Below are 19,059 nucleotides of genomic sequence, written 5' to 3' on the forward strand. Positions count from 1 at the left end.
ATCGGGATTGACTATGATGAAATTTATTCACCCGTTATGGATGTGATTACTTTTCGCTACCTTATCAGTTTGGTAGTTTCCGAAAAATAGAGTATACAGCTGATTGATGTAGTAACTACGTATCTCTATGGGGATCTTGATACGAAAATTTATATGAAAGTTCCCGAAGGACATACATTAACTGGATCAAATATTTCCAAACCCCGGAACACGCTTTCAATTCGGCTGAGGCGTTCACTCTATGGTTTGAAGCAATCTGAAGGAAAGTTGTATGAGTGAGTATTTGACTAGTTAGGGATATGTGAACAACGAACTATGCCCTTGTGTGTTCATTAAAAAGTCACATTTCGTTTTTGCGATAGCTGCAGTATATGTCGATGACATGAACTTTATCCGAACTCCTAAAGAGCTCGCGAGAACTGCGTCGCACTTGAAGTCCGAATTTGAAATGAAAGATCTAGGAAAGACTCAATACTGTCTTGGCTTCAAGATAGAGCATCGTTCGGTTGGAATCTTAGTACATCAAACAAACTACACTCATAAGGTGTTGCACCGCTTTAACGAGGATAAAGCGAAGCCTTCGAGTACTCCTATGGTCGTTCGATCGCTAGATGCAAAACGAGATCCCTTCTGTCCGAATGAGGATAATGAAGAGATTTTAGAGCCTGAAGTTCCTTAAGTGCGATTGGCGCTTTATTGTACTTAGCTCAATGCACTAGACTTGACATCTCATTCGCTGTTAATATTTTGGTAAGATATAGTAATGCACCAACACGCAAACACTGGACTAGTGTTAAAGACATTTTCCGCTACCTTAAGGGTACTACGGATTCGAGCTTGTTCTATCCTTACGAATCCTTGAGTGATGTCGCACCCTTCTTATCTTGAGTCGATTCTCGCTTTGTTAGTTATGCCGACGTAAGATACTTATATGATCTGCATAAGGCGCATTCTCAAACGGTTATGTCTTTACCGTTGGAGGCATCGCAATCTTTTGAAGGTCAACTAAACAAACCTTAGTTGCCAGTTGGTCTAACCATGCTAAAATTCTCGCCTTACATGAAGCAACTCGGGAATGCTTTTGGTTGAGAGCAGTTGTGGGCCATATTCGAAGCTCCTGCGATCTTTACCTTGTCATTGACATTCCAATGATGATCTATGAAGATAACGCAACATGCATCGAATAACTTAAGAAGGGTTACATCAAATGAGACAACACCAAGCACATTACGCCGAAGTTCCTCTTCTCACACCAACAACAAGAGCATCAGAAGATTGAAGTCACGCAAATTTGTTTACAAGACAATCTGGCCGACATCTTCACCAAATCACTACCGAATGCAACATTTCAGAAGCTTGTTCAAGGAATTGGTATATGTAAACTTTATGAGTTGTAACATTGCTAGTTCTCTTTGGAATTGTGTCAAACTCAGGGGGTATCCTGAAGTATACTTGCTTGATCTTAATGTACTTTTTTTCCCTACGATTAGGAGCATTTTTCCCATTGGGTTTTTGCTACCTAACTAGGTTTTGATGAGGCACGCACCTTGAGTTGATAATATCCCTGATAACGTCCCATAGACGTTTCATTTGACTTTGCATTACTCAAGCATTTTTCCTTAGACTATGGATTTTGTCCCTACTCGGGTTTTTACCATAGCCTTAGGGTTTTTTGTGAGACTTACTTCCTTATGCAATTTCCTAACATATTGAGAATAATGTGTTCCCAAATGCAATTTCCTAACTTATTGTAAAGCATGTGTGTACAAAGTGAGGTTTGCCAATACCTCCAGTTATTTCCAAGTGTGCGCTGGTGTGTTTTTTCCTTTGAAGCATGCAGCTTTTTTACCTGTTTTATTCCCACCATTAACCACAAAGCAAGGAAAATTTGACAAAAAAAAAGCTATCTTCATACCTCTCGAGGAAAATTGTCAACCACAAAATAAGCATTGCATTTTGAGCCTATGAAAAGAATAACCCAAAATACATTCACGATTATTACCTGAAGCTTTCTAGCTTTCTCTAAAACTTTCTGCTTTGTGAATTCCTTTTCTCTTGCCTGACTAAATAAATAAAAAAAATTAAAATCAATTTCTTTCGAAAATTCAATAATTCACATAATTATGTAAAACAACATCTTATTATTTTGAAAGCAGATGAGGTGGGTTCTATACCAAGGAATAACTTGAAGCATATCAAAGTTATTAAGTTTTAAGAGGGGTGAAAAAAACTTAGCAAAGAGAGAAGGTATTGAATGATCAATAATAAGAATTTGGTCACCTGATTTGATTAATGCCAGTGATCCTGAAGTGAGTGTCAAGTGCGTTAAAATTTGCATAGAACAAAGCTTGAGAAGCACACTTCTGTGAATGATAAGGATAATTAATGTTGGAATTTTTTTTTTCTTCTGTTAAATAGAATGGTGATCATTTGATTTAGTAATTAGAAATATTAACACATTGTAGTAAAAAAATTGAAAACATAATCAGATATTTGGAAAGGAAATTATAAACAGTCAAAATTAAGTCCGCAAATGGTGTGCTACACAAAAGATGAAAGCTTTACGAAAGACCGAAAAATTAAGAAACAAAAAAACAGAGGAAAAAAAGAGACGAAGAAGGCGAAAATACCTTTTATAAGATCTTGAGCTCCTCACACGCGTTCCACTTCATCTTCTTGATGGCATAGAAATCCCCATTAATGAAACCTTTATGCACAAACCCTTCAATCAAGCTACTCTCTCTGAACCCATCTGTGGCCAATCCCAAACACCTTGAACTTGTCCAAGCAATCCTTTATAAACTCGGTCGAAAACAAAACATCGATTCCACGAAAAATTAAAAAATACCTACTTTTAAACTGAAGAATCCTCACTGACAGCTTCAAAGATGTTTTGTAAACCTCTCAGCATATCTTTCCCAATTGTATTTCTCACCTCCATCCTCTCCTACCTAACCTGAGCAATCCATGTTACCATACAAACAAAACTGAATTTGGTAGTTGGGTGAAAGCAAAAGCAAGCACTAATACATTCAAGTAAAATAAGGAATTTCAAAACATTATAGCAGAAAATCAATTACATACAATTTTTTTTGTAAACACTCTTTAAATGCAGAAAAGAAAACTAACCTCTTGTAGAAGTGATGAGAAGGAATGAAAAACCAGAACACCACCTGTTCAAAAATACAAAAATAAAAAATCAAAATGACAAAAGAAAAGAAAAGAAATCAACCTTCAAAACTCTGCAAAATAGTGAATTTATGTTATCATCATAGTATCCTCACCATTATCATTTATCACTACCCACCTGCAATTCCTTGCTCTCCGATTTCAAATCACTCTAATTCTCATCCTAGTTAACGGTTTTGAATTGCCACTAACTTCTACAAATCCCAAATCACAAAATTCCAGTAAGGGTATGCCGAAACACAAAATCAAAATTCAATTTCATTGTATACAGACCAACATAACTTTGGAGCCCTAAATTTTCCCGAAAACAAAAGAAAATGAAAGAAGCTGTACCTGGTTCGAAGGAGTGGACGGAAGTTTGGTGGAGCAACAATGGCAGAGATCTCTAGTGAGAAAGCTAATAAGATGGACCAAACCATTGAACAAAAAAAACCCAGATTTTTAAAATTAAAATCACAAAAATTTCAACAAAGAAAAGAGAATTCAAAAACCAAACTCGAAACAAATATATCAAAGAACTCACCAGGAAACCCAAGCATTCGGATTGTTAAAATTTCTTCCACATACACATACAAAAGTGGTTATCCTGATATTCCCCTTTGATAACTACCCTAGATGCTGATTGGTATCACCAGATTGTTTCTATACACCAAAAAATGGGGAATTCATGTTAGCAAGGACTATTTACAGACAAAAAATATTAGTCAACACTGTTCTGTTTTGGACAACAGATGATAATATCCTCTGTAGAGCAGCGAAAGTTTTTTTTTTTTCCTTGGAGCAGTCACTGCAGATAAAAAATTTGGGTAATTGGAAAAAAAATACAAAAGCAGAAGCAAATGTTAATACACATGGAATACGGTTTGTACATGAATAGATTTATAGTATGAAAGAAGCAGTAAGAAAACTAATTTTTTTTTCTGTGCAGCAACGTCTGTTTTTGAGCTAGTTGGGGAGGATTTTTTTTTTCAACAGTTTAATCGGAACTTGATCGAAATCTTGCACATTTGCTTCAGAGATCTCTTCTGTTTCACTGTGTTAAGATATCAAAAAAATCAGAAAATTAAATTTGGATTAGATTGAGATTAATTTTAGATGTAGTTAAAAATAATGTTATACAGAGCATAAGTTGATAACCTTTTTTCAGAATCTGTAAAAAGAGTTCTTCTAATTGGTTCTCTTTTTCTTTTATGTGATTCCCCAGTTGTCTCAATAGGTGTAGTGGAAGATGAAACTGTTATAGAAGAGATTGCAATTTCTCTGCTAATGGACTGTGGAGTTGCTGGCTGGATGCTAAGGTCTTCAGAAATGTTGTAGATGAGGAAATCGTTTGAGTTCAATGAATTTCTCTTGCTTCCAAACTGGAGGTGAAATTTTTTTCTTTGGCCTATTAGTCTGAGAAACTCACTTGGCAACTGTTTTTGATCTGATGATCGATTCAAGACCAAATCTTTACAGGCCATGCCAAAATCCCTTTTCACCTGATTTGTCAATGATTAGAACATTGATTTCACTCGTATCATCTTCAAGCACCAAGAACACTTTGTACCTTCATTTTAAAAAAAATTCATGTTCTTTCGCCGTGTTTAGTACCCACACCAATTAACTTTGATAAATTGTCATTCATCTATAATATAGTCCGACAACAAAGTCTTAAATGTAATTTGACTTGACAAACCCATATCATTTCATAAAAAAATAAAAAAAAAATAAAAAAAAGCATTTTTATCTTTACTATCACACAATGTGTTGGTTTTATATGTTTAAGATAAATAAGAAAGGTTTGGTTGGATTGGTTTACAAAGAGAGAGGGATTGTTTGTTAGGTAAAAGGAGAGTTCAACTCTCTTTCAATTCTATAACGTAAATCTGAATATTATTATATTTTCAAGTCATATCTTATGTAATTAGTTTTTGTACATGGTACAAGTTAGTAAACGTATTTACAGGAAAAAGACTGAGTAAATTTTCTCCAATGATTGCATTAATTTCTAATTTGAAATTGGTTGTTTAATTCCTGTTTATTTGCCAAGAAATCTTGAATATACCCATAACTTGCCTTCCTCTTTTACTTTTGAAATTTAAATTTTAAGGTATGAGGGATTTCGAAAAGGGCCTTAAATTGGGTTAGGGTTTTGTTCAATTTTAATTTTTTTTTTTCTCGTTTTAGTTTCAATCTCTTTACTTATCAAAATTTTCATGAAATTCAATTTTTTTAAGTTTTGTCTTCTGTTATGTACCCAATTTGTAATTGAGGTTTATGCTCTAATTAAGAGTGTAATTGAGTGTTTTACTTGTCATTAGGGGGATTTGTTAGAAATGTCAGCTGGCAGTAGTCACTTCATGTATAAGAGCACATGCTCTTTGGTTTGTAAACAGATCAGAATTTTACAAAAGAAATATTGGAGCTCTGCTCCTTGTATCTTCCTCCTTCCCTTTCTTCTATGTGCAATGGTTAAGGTTGAGCTAGGGTTGAGATTTGGGTTTTAACAATGGTATCACCCATATCGATTCTTGGATCCGCTGCCCCTGGAAGATCCAGTTTCTCTTCCCTGGAAGATCGTGTTGCTTCCTTATAGGCTACGATGGCCTCATTACCTTCTCTCGTTGACGCTGCTATCGAAAAGGCCTTTGCAACCAAGCTTCCTGCCTATTTCGATAAATTTCGTAACGAGCTGCACTCTCGAAGCGTCGGGGAAGGCATCTCTGCCCCTCTTGCCACCGATCATTATGTTTCTCCTGCGATTGAGCCTATCCAGCTACCTCGGAGCCCAATTTGTGTTGGAGGAGTCCAAGCGCAACGTATTCCGGGGCAATCCAAGCTCCACCGCTGCTCTCATCTTCACCGTTGTTACGAGCACTGGCAACTTCGACCGTCAAGCCACAGTCGAACGATTCTGTTGCAACCACATTTTCTCTTCCGGCATCGAAGACAGTGATTCATGCTTCTACGATGACCATTGCTCCGTGGCCAATCCTTAAGCACTCGTTCCCCGATACCACAAAAACTGGATCTGAGGTATTGCTTTTGTTTGGTGTAATTGCATGCTATACTGGAACTGTTTGAGGACATGTCTAAGAGACTGAATACAGATAATATGTCTTTGAGTAGCAACCTGGATGCTTGGGATATTGTGGAGGATGTTGCAATTGCTTATGAATACACTAAACTCATCAGATTAGAGATTGCAAGGAATGGGTTTACCGAGGTCTTGACATTCATACTGGGTTCGTGGAAAGAAATCTTGCCAATGTCAAGCTATAAAGATGATAAAGATGTGGCTAAGTTGAAGGAGATTTGAGAGGAAACCCAGAGTCATGTCCCTCATGGTTATCAATGAGTGGGGAAGTATTGGCAATAAGAGATAAGTTGATGTATCTTCCTTGTGGGCTTGCTGCAGGTTCTTCTATTACGGTGTTGGGGTCATCCCATTATGCTCATGAGAAGTATGTGTCCGAGCTTACAAAGTTGAGGTCGGGTGATGGAACAATTATGGTCTCGCAGTTCATGGATGAGTTGCAGACCCATGGAGGACAACCATGTGATAATTTGGGCAGAGAACTCTTCTCGGAAAAGCAACCACATATGATGCAATTAGGAGAAGATTATGCAGAACGTATGTTGTCTAAGTTCTTGGACTTGATTATTCGTGGAAACTTTGAGTTTCAGACTGCCACTTTGTTGCAGCTGCTCAAGCCTTTGTCGAACATTGTTCGGATTAGGGATGAATCAACCCCTATAGACTATATCCAAGTTGCTAGCAGCGATAAGTTTCTGAGTTGGGTTGACCATCATTTTCCTGATATATATTCTTGTGGGAGTATCTTTCAAATTACCATTCTTCCTCCGACGCTTGGTCCATTTCTGAGTAGGCTAGACCATTCTTTGAAGGGATTCATTTGGAGGACGCTTTTTGTTGAGCTTTTTGTAAGTAAATTACAAGGAAGGTCTGCTACTTTTCACCAATATGCTACAAGTATACCACCAATTGCCTTTGCTATTCCCTAGAAGCCAACCCCAAATTCTAAATACAAATGGAATGAGCTTTCCCATTTTCAAAATGTGGAGTTCTATCATGTTGCGAAGGCAATTGAGAAGGTAGGGGTCAGATGGATAGCACTACCACCTGCTTCAATCTTGTTTCTATTAATTCATGGAATGCTTTTCAAGGAGGTGGTGCGTTTGGCAGAGACGAAACAATATTATGTTGATAATGCCAATTTGTCTGATGCCTTGCCACTTAATCAGAGGAAGTCACTGATTGCACAGACCCTTAATTTCTTGGAAGTCATTTTTCAGGATGTCAACAATCACAACAATTCAGGAAAGCATTGTGATGGCGAAGACTCTGCTGCGTGTTTCCACTTCAAGACTCTGTATACAGGGGACATTTCTCCTTTTGAGTATGCAGATATGGTTAAAACCACAACCCACAAGTCACCTAGTAATTTCTCAAAACTTGCAGAGAGCTTGTTCAAGAAGGGCTATGATATTGTTTCTGTTGGAACAGAAAACCATTTAGTGTTGGTGAATTTAAGAGACAAGGGCATTGATGGCTCAAGAGCTGAAAAAGTTTTGGAATCAATCCATATTGCAGCAATTACAAATAATGTTCCTGGGTACGTGTTTGTCGTGGTCCCTGTTGGTGTCCTGTCCATTGAGTCACCCTTCTCATTTGAGACTATCGTCGGGGTGGAAGGATTGGAGATTGACAAAGGATATATCTTCCCTCAATTTGCTACAAACCCTGAGAAATTGTTTGTTGAATTCGAGAATGCTGGAGTTCCGATCACTGACCAGAAGATTTCAAGGATGTTTAAAGTAGTGGAAGACTGCCGAGCAGCTGGAATTCTTGTTATGGTAATCACGGGAGATAACCAGAACATTGCAGAAGCAATATGCCGTGAAATAGGCGTGTTTAGTACTGATGAAGACGTACATTCAAGAAGCCTTACAAGAAAAGAGTTTATGAGTACTATACGTGATCCAAAAGCCCATCTGAGACAAGATGATGGCCTTCTGTTTTCAAGGGTCGAACCAAAGCACATTGTGAGGTTGCTTAAAGAGGATGGTGAGGTTGCTGCTATAACTGTTGATGGAATGAATGGTGCATCTACTGTGAAGCTTGCTGATATCGGGATTGTAATGGCCATTTCTGGAACTGAGGTGCTTCTAGAGCTGAAGGAGAGTGCTGCTGCGTTCAAACAAGTCCCCACAATTTCTTTTTTAAGCCTTGAGGACAAGGCTAATTTTCAAGGGGGAAGTATTGTTATGTACCCAATTTGTAATTGAGGTTTATGCTCTAATTAAGAGTGTAATTGAGTGTTTTACTTGTTATTAGGGGAATTTGTTAGAAATGTCAGCTGGCAGTAGTCACACTTCGTGTATAAGAGCACCAGCTCCTTGGTTTGTAAACAGATCAGAATTTTACAAAAGAAATCAATATAAAAATATTGGAGCTCTGCTCCTTATCTTCCTCCTTCCCTCTCTTCTATGTGCAATAGTTAAGGTTGAGCTAGGGTTGAGATTTAGGTTCCAACATCTTCTGTGCTGTAATGGGAGATTTCTATTGGCCTTTCGGATTTCGGCATGCGAAAGTTCACTTATTTCTCTAATTAGATTGTGTATGCCTTCAATTCTTTATTTAATTGTTCTGTTTGCATTCGGGTGTGATGATCTAAATTTTATATGTTTGGAATTATTCACTAAACACCAATTTGTTACATTCAGGTCCACTCCACATTTAACAAGTTTAAATTCCATAGAAGTCGGTTCTGCAGATTGTGTCTGCAATTAGATCAGAGATCAACCGATCTTTTATTATCATGCGGAAGATTGCTTTTGGGAAGGATCTGAAGCAGTTCATCTCTGTATGTTTACTCTCTGTATGTTTATTGCCAAGTAGTTCTATCTTTTCTAATTGATGTGTGTTCATGTTACACTGCGATTCATGATGATTATTTAATTGTTTCTCGATTTGTAATTGTTTGTAAATAATGTGGCATATTTGAATTTCAATCTGTGTTTGTATGAAAGGGATGGCATATCATGATGCTAACTTAATTGTTTATGTTTTTCATATTTGTGATGGTGTTATGATCGATCAGGTGACTGATGACCTGTGACTTTGTTTGGAGCTCATGTGGCTCCCGTTGGATTCAGTATGCTTTAGCTGCTGTCAATCTATAGGTAAAGGTTAATTTTACGTACAAATTTTTTTTATTTTTCTTGATTGGAACTTGGGCTTTTTATTCGTCCTTATACCAAAATTCTGTAATTTATTTTAACTTTGATCGAAAGCCGCGGTTTTTATTGCTGAAAATTGTTGACCTCAATTTAGATATTCATTTACTCATTAAAATGGCGTTTTGGGTTCCGTAACCGAACCTCCTTGCTCCTCTTTCACTCTAGAATCTTCAGAATATATGTGGGTTTTGCTTTGAATTTGATAAACCTCTCTGGGTTCGTGAGCTAATACAGTTTTTGGGTACTAAGCCGAAATTTTGTTGGATAGGAACCCATAAACAAGTATGAGGAAGTATGTGAATCACTACTCAGCAAGGGTGATTGTAGAGGGATATGGTACACGAGTATAATTTGAAACCAGTTATGGTTGATTGGTGGCGGGGAATTGTAGAGGGATATGGTACACATGATTATAATTGGAATGGATACAATAGTCTCTATTAGATGGTGCACGACCTTAAGCTAAAGCTACATGCTTGTTTTATATAAATACATTTTTTTCACTTGCAGAAGCGTTTCCCTCTTAGTGGGCATATAATTGAGTTCAACATAGTTATATTCCTTGGCTTAAGCTTTCATCTTTCTTCCTTCTTTTTTTCAAAAGAGGTTAATTTTGTACTCATCTTTCAAGAATTATGCATGGTAGTTGTTAAATGGTTGTGGCATTTGAAAGGTCATTTAACTGACCTTAATGTGTTTTTTGGATTGAAAATTAGATGAGAAATACTGGAGAATGTAATTATAGAGATAACTTGATTGAAAATTAGTTGACTTAAATCTGGTGTCCTCATTGTAAGTGTGAACAAACTTTTTTGATCCCAAATACCTTATTATTTATGCTTATACATGCTTTGTTTAGATTGTTGAAACTGCAAGAATTTTATGCAGCGTCACAGATGACTTGACTTGACTCCAATCCCAATAGGTTTAAAAAAGGTATTTATGATATTGTCATATTGATTCACCATGATTTAACAGGTAAACCTTAGAAATTAAACAAGCAAAATCTCAAATCAGGACACATTAGGGACAATTAAACAAGCGTGTTGTAGAATCCATAAAAAATCATGTAAATTGTATATGGTTAGGACTTAGAAATTAGCTATTTTGATGGTACATAGGCTCGTAATGCAAATCCAATAGAATGTAGATGAAACTAAAAGGCTTATTATACCATGTGAATTAAGTTGCTTTGATTAATTTCTGAATTATTTACAAGTGGCTTTGATAGATTGTGAGTTACGATTCCAAAACCCGCTGCGAAGCATAGGCATTTTTGCTAGTGATAATTCTATTCATACCACAAAGGATTATATATACAAGCATGTATACTTGACAATTAAAGATCTCTACAAATCAGGAATACAATCAAAATCAAGTTACAATATTAATTCCTAAACCTTAAGAGAGATTATTTCCTTAGACAAGACTACTTCTCTAAGTAGCTACCATCCTGCATCAATGACAACAAACACTTCCACTTTGCATAGCAGATGGATTATTTATCATAACTAAGCGACACCTTTGAATTACCAACCCAGTAAAGATCGAGAAAGCGTCATTGACCTAGTTCATTACCCCAAACCCAAGTTGCTACATGCATACAGGGAGGGTGTCTGACCCAAACCCAAGTTAATTATTTTCTCAAGCTAACACACCGCGGTGAAGTAATTACACAACCGCAGACGAATCAATCTCTTCAAAACGCATTGCATCGTTACATGAAAAGGAGCCAGTAGTGATCATGTTTTTGAGACATGATTTTGACCTGAAGAGCCGCAACCACTTCGTCACCCAAATAAGAAACCGAATAGTGTGCATTACACCGACTATGCCCAGCAAAGCAATCCAAATATAAACGACTATCCGTGTAGGATAAAAAACACTGTTATCAGGGACGATCAGGGCCAGCGCATTTAAGTAGGTGAGTGCCATGAATAAGAGAGCGACGCACATGGACATCGATAAGAGCCACGTGCACAACCGATTGTGGAGAGGAAATCCACTAACGAGCAAAAGGGTGACACTCGAAGAAGCAAGGAACGAGATAGTATTGCATGTTATGAAATGGAAGAAGAACCAACCCGAAGCGTAGCTTAACACTGCGGTTCCAGCTTTGCATACATTATTTTCACTGCAAACTGGTATTCCAGTACTATAATAAGCGGTAGTGTTACTAGAGTTGGTCTTAGTATCTTCCCAAACACCACCAGGTGGGCTAACTGCGGCTTGAAAAGTCATGGCCGACATCATCGTAGCCACAACCATCAGCATGCCACGTGTCTCCACCACACTATCACTCGGATATCTCAACCATTTCAAAAATTTTATCCAGCACCACCTTGCGGGCTTTGATACGTTTTCCGATGATGCTACTTGTTTGTGAATCTTCTTTTTCTTCTTTACCCCTCTTGGATTTGGTGATACAACAGCAGCAGCGGCAACATCTGAGTTAGGCTTATCATTTTCATTATTTTCCCTCCTGATTAATCCTGCGCTTATCAAAATCTGTTGAATTTCTAAGCTTCTGCTAAACTCATCTCTTGCAATGCTACTGTACTCTAAGATATCTAACATGGTCAGAGACATCCCATTCACACCAGTTGCTTCTGTTCTTATAGCATCAACGGAAAGCAGGTAACGTATAGTCTGTAAATAATATATACACTTTATTAATTTGGTGGAAATTATGCTCCTAGGAAACAAACAAGGGAAAGCGCACACATAAACTAGGGTTAATCTTCTTGATTTTTAACATTTGATGCATCAAATTTTTTTCGTTTCAATTTGATACTTAAAGTCATAATTAATTCTAAAACATTTTAATACATCTGTCAAGTTTTCCATAAAAACCTTTATTAATTGATAACGTGACACCCGCATAAATCATGAGCGTCACATGTCAATATGAGCCCACATGAATATTAAAACATTTTAAGAAATTGAAATTTAAAATTTAAAATTTAAAATACTAAAAACCTAAAAGGGTGAAGATCGTTTAAAAGAAAAAGGAGGTCCACGAAGGTCTCCGACGACTACCACGGTAGATTCCAGGCTAACTGATCGACGTTTGGCCTCTTTGTGGAGGATCTTGAATGTGCAGAAGACCAAGCTGTCGACAACCACCACGGGAAACACGGGCAATTGGGTCGGGTCCGGATTTCTAGATGCCCAATAAAAAACAAACACGAGGTTCCTAACCCATTCGAGACTGAGCTTTCCGTCGGCCGGCCAGCCAACTGGAGTATCCGGATTAGGCCGCAGCGACGATGGGTTATCTTCGGATTCGGAGTTGGTGACGGCGGAAGACGCCTAATCGATGACCGGCAGCGGTGCTGCTGCTAATACTTCTGCAACTTCTTGAGATGCAGATGAACGCGATTCTTTCTTTTATTCCAGTTGAACGGGAGGTAAGGGAAGGGAGTGGGTTGCAGATCTGGGTAAGGGAAACCCATATGCAGCACAAAAAGGAAGTGGATTCATTCCACCGCCGCCCATCTGCAGTCGAAGGGAGGGAGAGTCTCAAACTTGCTCTGCAATTCCTCCTCATATGCGATTCCAGATAACTTAGTTTTTAAATTTTTAATATTTTAGTTTTTCTAGTATTCATGTGAACTCATATTGACACGTGGTATCTAATTATTCTTTACGTAGATGCATCAATAGAGATTTTAACAAATAAGTTAAAGGATGTATAAAAATACCTCAGAATTAATTATAACTTTAGTACCAAGCTTAACAAAAAAAACTTAAGGTACGAAATGTTAAAAACCAAAAAGCAAAAAACTTCACGAAATTAATGCCATAAACTATATATAAAGGGGAAGAAACAAAAGAAACTTTACACATGAACATATATTAATTAATATAGTAAAAAACTAAAAATATCCAGTATAGAAAATGGAAATATATATACGTACCTTAATTTGCCTTAGCATCAAAGCTAAGTGCAGGATGGTCACACAACCATCACAGCCAGCTCTTGAGTTGAGGAACTCACCATTGCCGTCTCTTTCAACCAACAGTCTTTCAACCAACAGTTTCAAGCACTCTAACTGGTTGTGTATAATACACAAGTGCAAAACTGTTTCTTTTGATCTGTTTTCAACTTTGACATAAATGGACACAGGATTTTTATCAATCAACTTCTGCAGCACCTCAACTTCTCCATTCATGGCTGCATAGTGAAGAGGTATTCTTCCCTTTTCATCGCAACGCAAGCACGCATCAGCATACACAGATAACAAAACTTCGACAGTCTCCTTGTGGCCCTCAGCAGAAGCCAAGTGCAGGGGCGTGCGTCCATCGGCGTCCACCCGCTCTGCAAGTTTGGGATTTTTAGTGCAAAGGGCTTTGGTAAACTCAGCGTGGCCGAGCAAAGCCGAAACATGCAAGGGGGTTCCGGTTTTTCCGGTCTGCAGGGATATTCTCCTTAGAATTTCTGGGTCTTTTTCAATCAATCTGTTTAAGTATTCCACATCCCCACTCCGTGATGAATCGTACACTTCTTCTTCATCATGCCGTGTGATCTCCATTGTTTTTTTTCTCTCTCTTTCTTAACCTTGCTTCACTTAACCTTGCTTCACTTAGAAAAATTTTCTGAGAGCGATCGATTATTTGTAATAGCGAACAAAATGCGCGTATATCAAAAACACTCTTATAAGGTTAAATATAAAAGCAATTACAAAACGACTTTAAGGTGATTCGCGCATGGAATGATTCAAACCGTTGAAGCTTGTGTGGAGCTCGCAAATTATCGACGACCAAGACCAGTCCCCATCCTGCATGCAAGTGGCTAAATGTGATACGTACATGTAGCAAAATTATTTTTGCGGAGAAATTTGAATGGAAAACAATAAAGGTTATCCCGAAGTAGTTGATGAACCAATATTTATACTATCTATTTCATTCTTTTCTATTTCTTTTCTTGTCGAGTTTAGTTGGAAGTTTTGAGTATTTGTGATAATTTTACCATATTGTGTTTCTATGAGTAGTAGGATCAAGTTTGGTGGAAAAGTATGCAAACGATGGAATTTTTGAGTGATTTCAGTTGGAGATGAAAAATACGCAAGGAAACTGTTCGAAGAGAGATCAAGAAAAGTAAGGAACAAAAGTAATCTACCAATAACAGTAGCAAGAGGTCCGTTATGTTGTGTTTGGTTTGATAGTGTAACTTTCTGAATGCTACAAGGAAATGGCAGCAGCCATTTGTGACTTTGTGTGTGGCTTTCGTTTGTGATATGGGAGTCTTTGTTGGATTAATGGCCAAGGGGCCAAAACCAACTTTGCTGATAGTGAAAGACAAAAAGAAGGTGGACAACATTATTGTGTCAGCTTTTTAGTCAAAATGGTCTTTGAGATGTGCATAACTCCTCACTTTGGTCCTTGAGATTTCAAATCAATAGAAGTGGTCCCTGAGATTGTCCAACATCCATCATTTTGGTTCTTCCGTTAAAAACTCCGTTAAATGTCCCGAAACTCTTGGCTGGAAGTTTGGGCAATTTTCAAGGGAGAGAACATAGAAGTATCCAAGGGGGAGAGCATCTGGCTCTCCCATGGGAAAGGTTGAATATGGGTTGACAGAAAATCAAGAGAGCTAGAGTGAAAAGTATTCTAGTGAAAGAATTCTTGGGGTAGAGTGAGGCTCTTGGGAAAATTCTGTGAGTGGGTGTACAAGGGATTTGAGACTGGGTTATGTCGATTTAACTCATATGTAGTGAAGAGCAAAATCTCTCCGAGGACGAAGGCAGGATTTTGCCGAATCTCATAATTTTTTTGGTATCTTTATTTCTTGTATTTTATTATGTTCAACTGTGGATCTGTATCTTGGTAAGTTAATCTGAATCTTGTTTCTGCACTAGCGAACGGGCCAAGGCACAGCACGTTAAGCATGTTGCTTGAAAGATCTAGGCCTGTTAAGCTTGTGCAGTTTGCTACACCCTGAGGAAACTGGCCCTTGAGTCCCAAATCCAAAAGCTTGATATTTAAAACTTTGCTCTCGTGAGGGTGCCACGAGATGGTGTTGTATCTTATGAAATTGACGAATTTCTCTTGCCAAAGGTAGCCTAACACTGCAGTTCCAGCTATACATTTATTCTCTTCACTGCAAACTATTTCCGAATGAATGGTAGAGTTGGTATTATTACTTTCCCAAACACCACCAGGTGGGTTAACTACGGCTTGAAAAGTCATGGTCGAGATCATCGTAGCCACAACCATCAGCATGCCACGTGTCTCGACCACCCAATTACTCGGATATCTCAAGCGTTTCTTCAATTTTATCCACTACCACCTTGCTGGCATTGATCCCTTTTCCGATGGCGCTACTTGTTTGTGAAGCTTCTTTTTCTTCTTTATCCTTCTTGGTTTTGGTGATTCAACAACAGCAGCAGCGGCAACAGCTGATTTAGGATTTTCATTTTCATTGTGTTCTCTTCTGATTAATCCAGCGTCTATAAAAAATCTGTTGAATTTCTATAAGCTTCTGCTAAAGTCTTCTCTTGCATTGCTACTGTACTCTAAGATATCTGACATGGTCAGAGACATCCCATTCGCACCAATTGCTTCGCCTCTTATAGCATCAACGGAAAGCAGGTAACGTATAGTCTGTAAATAATATATATACATTATTAATTTGGGGAAAATTTTGCTCCTTGGGGAACAAACAAAAGAAAGTTTACACATGAACGTATATTAATGCACGTACCTTAATTTGCCTTGCATCAAAGCTAAGTGCAGGATGGTCACACCACCATCACAGCCGGCTCTTGAGTTGAGGAACTCACCATTGCTGTCGTCTCTTTCAACCAACAGTTTCAAGCACTCTAACTGGTTGTGTATAATACACAAGTGCAAAACTGTTTCTTTCGATCTGTTTTCAACTTTGACATAAATGGACTCAGGATTTTTATCAATCAACTTCTGGAGCACCTCAACTTCTCCTCTCATGGCTGCATAGTGAAGAGGGATTCTTCCTTTCTCGTCACAACGCAAGCAAGCATCAGCATACACAGATAACAAAGCTTCAACGGTCTCCTTGTGGCCCTCAGCAGAAGCCAAGTGCAGGGGCGTGCGTCCATTGGCGTCCACCCGCTCTGCAAGTTTGTGATTGTTAGTGCAAAGGGCTTTGGTAAACTCCGTGTGGCCAAGCAAAGCCGAAACATGCAAGGGGGTTCCGGTTTTTCCGGTCTGGAGGGATATTCTCCTTGGAATGTCTGGGTCTTTTTTGATCAATCTGTTCAAGTATTCTACACCCCCAATCCGTGATGCCTCATACACTTCATCTTCATCATGCCGTCTGATCTCCTTTATTCTCTTTCTCTCTCTCTCTCTCTCTCTCTCTCTCTGAACTTTGCTTAACCTAGAAAAAATTTCAGAGAGCGATTATTTATAACAGCTTACAAAACGCGTTTTTGGTCGTTAGAACAACACCCTCCAATAATACTAGTTAAATTTTTGTTATTGTAGCTAACTAAAGGGCTCAAATTCTAATTTGGCTAGCCACCACTTCCAAGAATACTAGCTATTTTAGCTTAAGTTAAAATATTTTCAAATCTTTGGGTAATGCTAGGGAGATCAACTAAAATCTAAAAAGGATGACCTCGAGCCAACAAGGCTCCCAGCTTTGCGAGGGTCCAGGGGGAGGGGGGAAACGTCTATCGTACACAGCCTTATCCTTGTTTGCAAATATGTTGTTTCTACGACCTGAACACATAACCTTTCAGTCACAAACGAGCAACATTTCCATTGCGCCAAGGCTCGCCCTCTAGAGAGACTAATTATTTAGACCAAGTTTTGTAAACCATATGACATGGTTGTTGGTGATTGGTTTATCATTTAAGTGTTAATTAACGTGCTTATTTCCTATTGGTAACACATCACAGAGTTTACAAATTTGGTCTAAAAAATTGGTATACCTATATTACAATCTTATAATATATAATTAATAATAATATTCTTTAATAATTATTTATAATATATAATCCAAAATAATTTCATATTTAATTAATAAATAATTTTATTTAGAATTATTTCTTCCTTCCTACCTGTTGTTTCTTGCTCGGTGCTTGTCGCTTCTTCTTGTTTGTTGCTTTGCTTGCTCCTTCTTTCTGCGAGTAAAGAGCTCGGTGGGGAAGGAGAGTGAATGCAGCTGCCAGTTTAGCTTCTTTCGGTTGAACGAGTAGATTACCTTTCCTTTTAAGTCACTCGAGTAAACTTCCTAGCTTCTTGCTCTTGTGTTGTAGCTATTATCCATCAATAAAGCAGGTTTCGTCTCATTTTCCGAAAAATCAGTCATACTATTTCACTATAGCTAAGCTAATGATGATACAGGATCTGAATTTGTCTACAGATGATGATGATGTCCATTCCTGGCTTCGATTTATCTATCTCTAGACTCGAAATGGGAGCAAGTTTAAAAAAAGGATCTTAGAGTGTCTAGAGTTGGGTCAGGAGGGTCTCTTAACGCCTTCTTTTTTCTTCTCATCGAAATTATTTCACAAAGACTTGCTATGGTACCTAAAATCGGGGCAAGTTTAACCCCAAACTTAGAAACCCAAATTCATCTTCTTCACTTGAAGTCCACAAACAATGCAATTTTATAGTTTTTAATGTTTATCAAAAATTTACCTCTCACTTTCCTCTTAGCTAAATTTAGATACTCATTTAGCTAGCTCCATAAAGGTTGTTTTTTCTGCATTTTTTGTTAAATTAGCCAAAAAAATCTCATTTAGCTAAGTCGTCGGAGATACTGTCACCCTTCCAGAAGCAGTTTTTTTATAAACACCCAGCCTAAGGTGATTCTTACATGCCGACATGACTTAATGTGTCTAGATCTTTCAAAGTCAATTAAAAAGGGACAGTTTAAGGAGATTCGCGTGTTTCTGCGTGGACCGATGCTAAATTTCTAACCTTACTGTCGAAGATTGCGTGGAGCTTTCAAAGTATTGACGACCAAGACCATTCCCCATCCTGCATGCAAGTGGCCAAAATTACACGTAGCAAAATTATGCTGGATAAATTTGTATGGAAAACAACAAAGGTAACCGTATATAGGGCCCAATCTCCTGAAGTCTTCCAAATCTTGGTTGGTGCTGGCTCACTACAGGTTACCCGACCTGGTAGCGCTGAGAGCATTTCCAGTGGTGAAATTTTGTCCCTACAATCGTATAGTTCTGAGATATGAGATCCGAAGTCTCCCAATGGGTCAGAAACTGTTGAAAACCATTTGTCCCACATCGGACAGAGAGATAGAGAAAAGTCATTTATATAGAGTTATCCCACTCTAACTAACACTGAGGTTTTTTGTGATAAAATCTCACACCTGACGGATTAAGGGAAAGTGGGGACAATATCGGTGTTGTTGGAGTGGGCATTTGGTTCGTCGACCTGAAAAATTTTACATGGTACCCGAGCCAGGGAACGGGCTCATACTGCCACGTGATATGGTGGGTCCCCATTGGCCCCGTGTGTATGGGTGAGCCCCGACTTGGCTCCACATGGTTGCCGATGTGTGGAACTTCACGTGTGATCCATAAAAAAGAGGTCTCACGTGCGGGGGAGTGTTGAAACCTATTTGTCCCACATGGTACCCGAGCCAGGGAACGGGCTCATACCACCACGTGA

The 19,059-nt window shown here is 38.2% G+C and overlaps 3 protein-coding genes and 1 long non-coding RNA gene across 4 annotated transcripts; 1 reads left to right on the forward strand and 3 right to left on the reverse strand.

Moving 5' to 3' along the window:
* Positions 1–2,765: 2,765 nt before the first annotated feature.
* On the reverse strand, positions 2,766–3,385 carry LOC148692183 (uncharacterized). The gene is made up of 3 exons (XR_015954487.1): positions 3,285–3,385; positions 3,130–3,173; positions 2,766–2,956 (listed from the first exon to the last, which is right to left on the reverse strand). It is a non-coding gene; the product is annotated as an uncharacterized LOC148692183 (long non-coding RNA).
* Positions 3,386–5,590: 2,205 nt separating this feature from the next.
* LOC148692184 (calcium-transporting ATPase 4, endoplasmic reticulum-type-like) lies at positions 5,591–8,665 on the forward strand. The gene is made up of 2 exons (XM_088680739.1): positions 5,591–6,207; positions 6,301–8,665. Exon 2 carries the CDS (start codon positions 7,348–7,350, stop codon positions 8,479–8,481), a length of 1,134 nt encoding a protein of 377 aa, XP_088536865.1. The 5' UTR covers positions 5,591–6,207; positions 6,301–7,347; the 3' UTR covers positions 8,482–8,665.
* A 2,083-nt stretch (positions 8,666–10,748) lies between these two features.
* On the reverse strand, positions 10,749–14,076 carry LOC137744058 (uncharacterized). The gene is made up of 2 exons (XM_088681016.1): positions 13,356–14,076; positions 10,749–12,084 (listed from the first exon to the last, which is right to left on the reverse strand). The coding sequence occupies exons 1-2, from the start codon at positions 13,968–13,970 to the stop codon at positions 11,107–11,109; spliced, it is 1,593 nt and encodes a 530-aa protein (XP_088537142.1). The 5' UTR covers positions 13,971–14,076; the 3' UTR covers positions 10,749–11,106.
* A 1,833-nt stretch (positions 14,077–15,909) lies between these two features.
* On the reverse strand, positions 15,910–18,672 carry LOC137745489 (uncharacterized). Its single transcript, XM_088681624.1, has 4 exons — positions 18,547–18,672; positions 17,036–17,139; positions 16,138–16,795; positions 15,910–16,041 (listed from the first exon to the last, which is right to left on the reverse strand). Exons 1-4 carry the CDS (start codon positions 18,670–18,672, stop codon positions 15,910–15,912), a joined length of 1,020 nt encoding a protein of 339 aa, XP_088537750.1.
* Positions 18,673–19,059: the final 387 nt, after the last annotated feature.

Source organism: Pyrus communis, chromosome 12, assembly GCF_041283825.1.
Source record: "Pyrus communis isolate YQ-2024b chromosome 12, ASM4128382v1, whole genome shotgun sequence".
NCBI lineage: Eukaryota > Viridiplantae > Streptophyta > Magnoliopsida > Rosales > Rosaceae > Pyrus > Pyrus communis.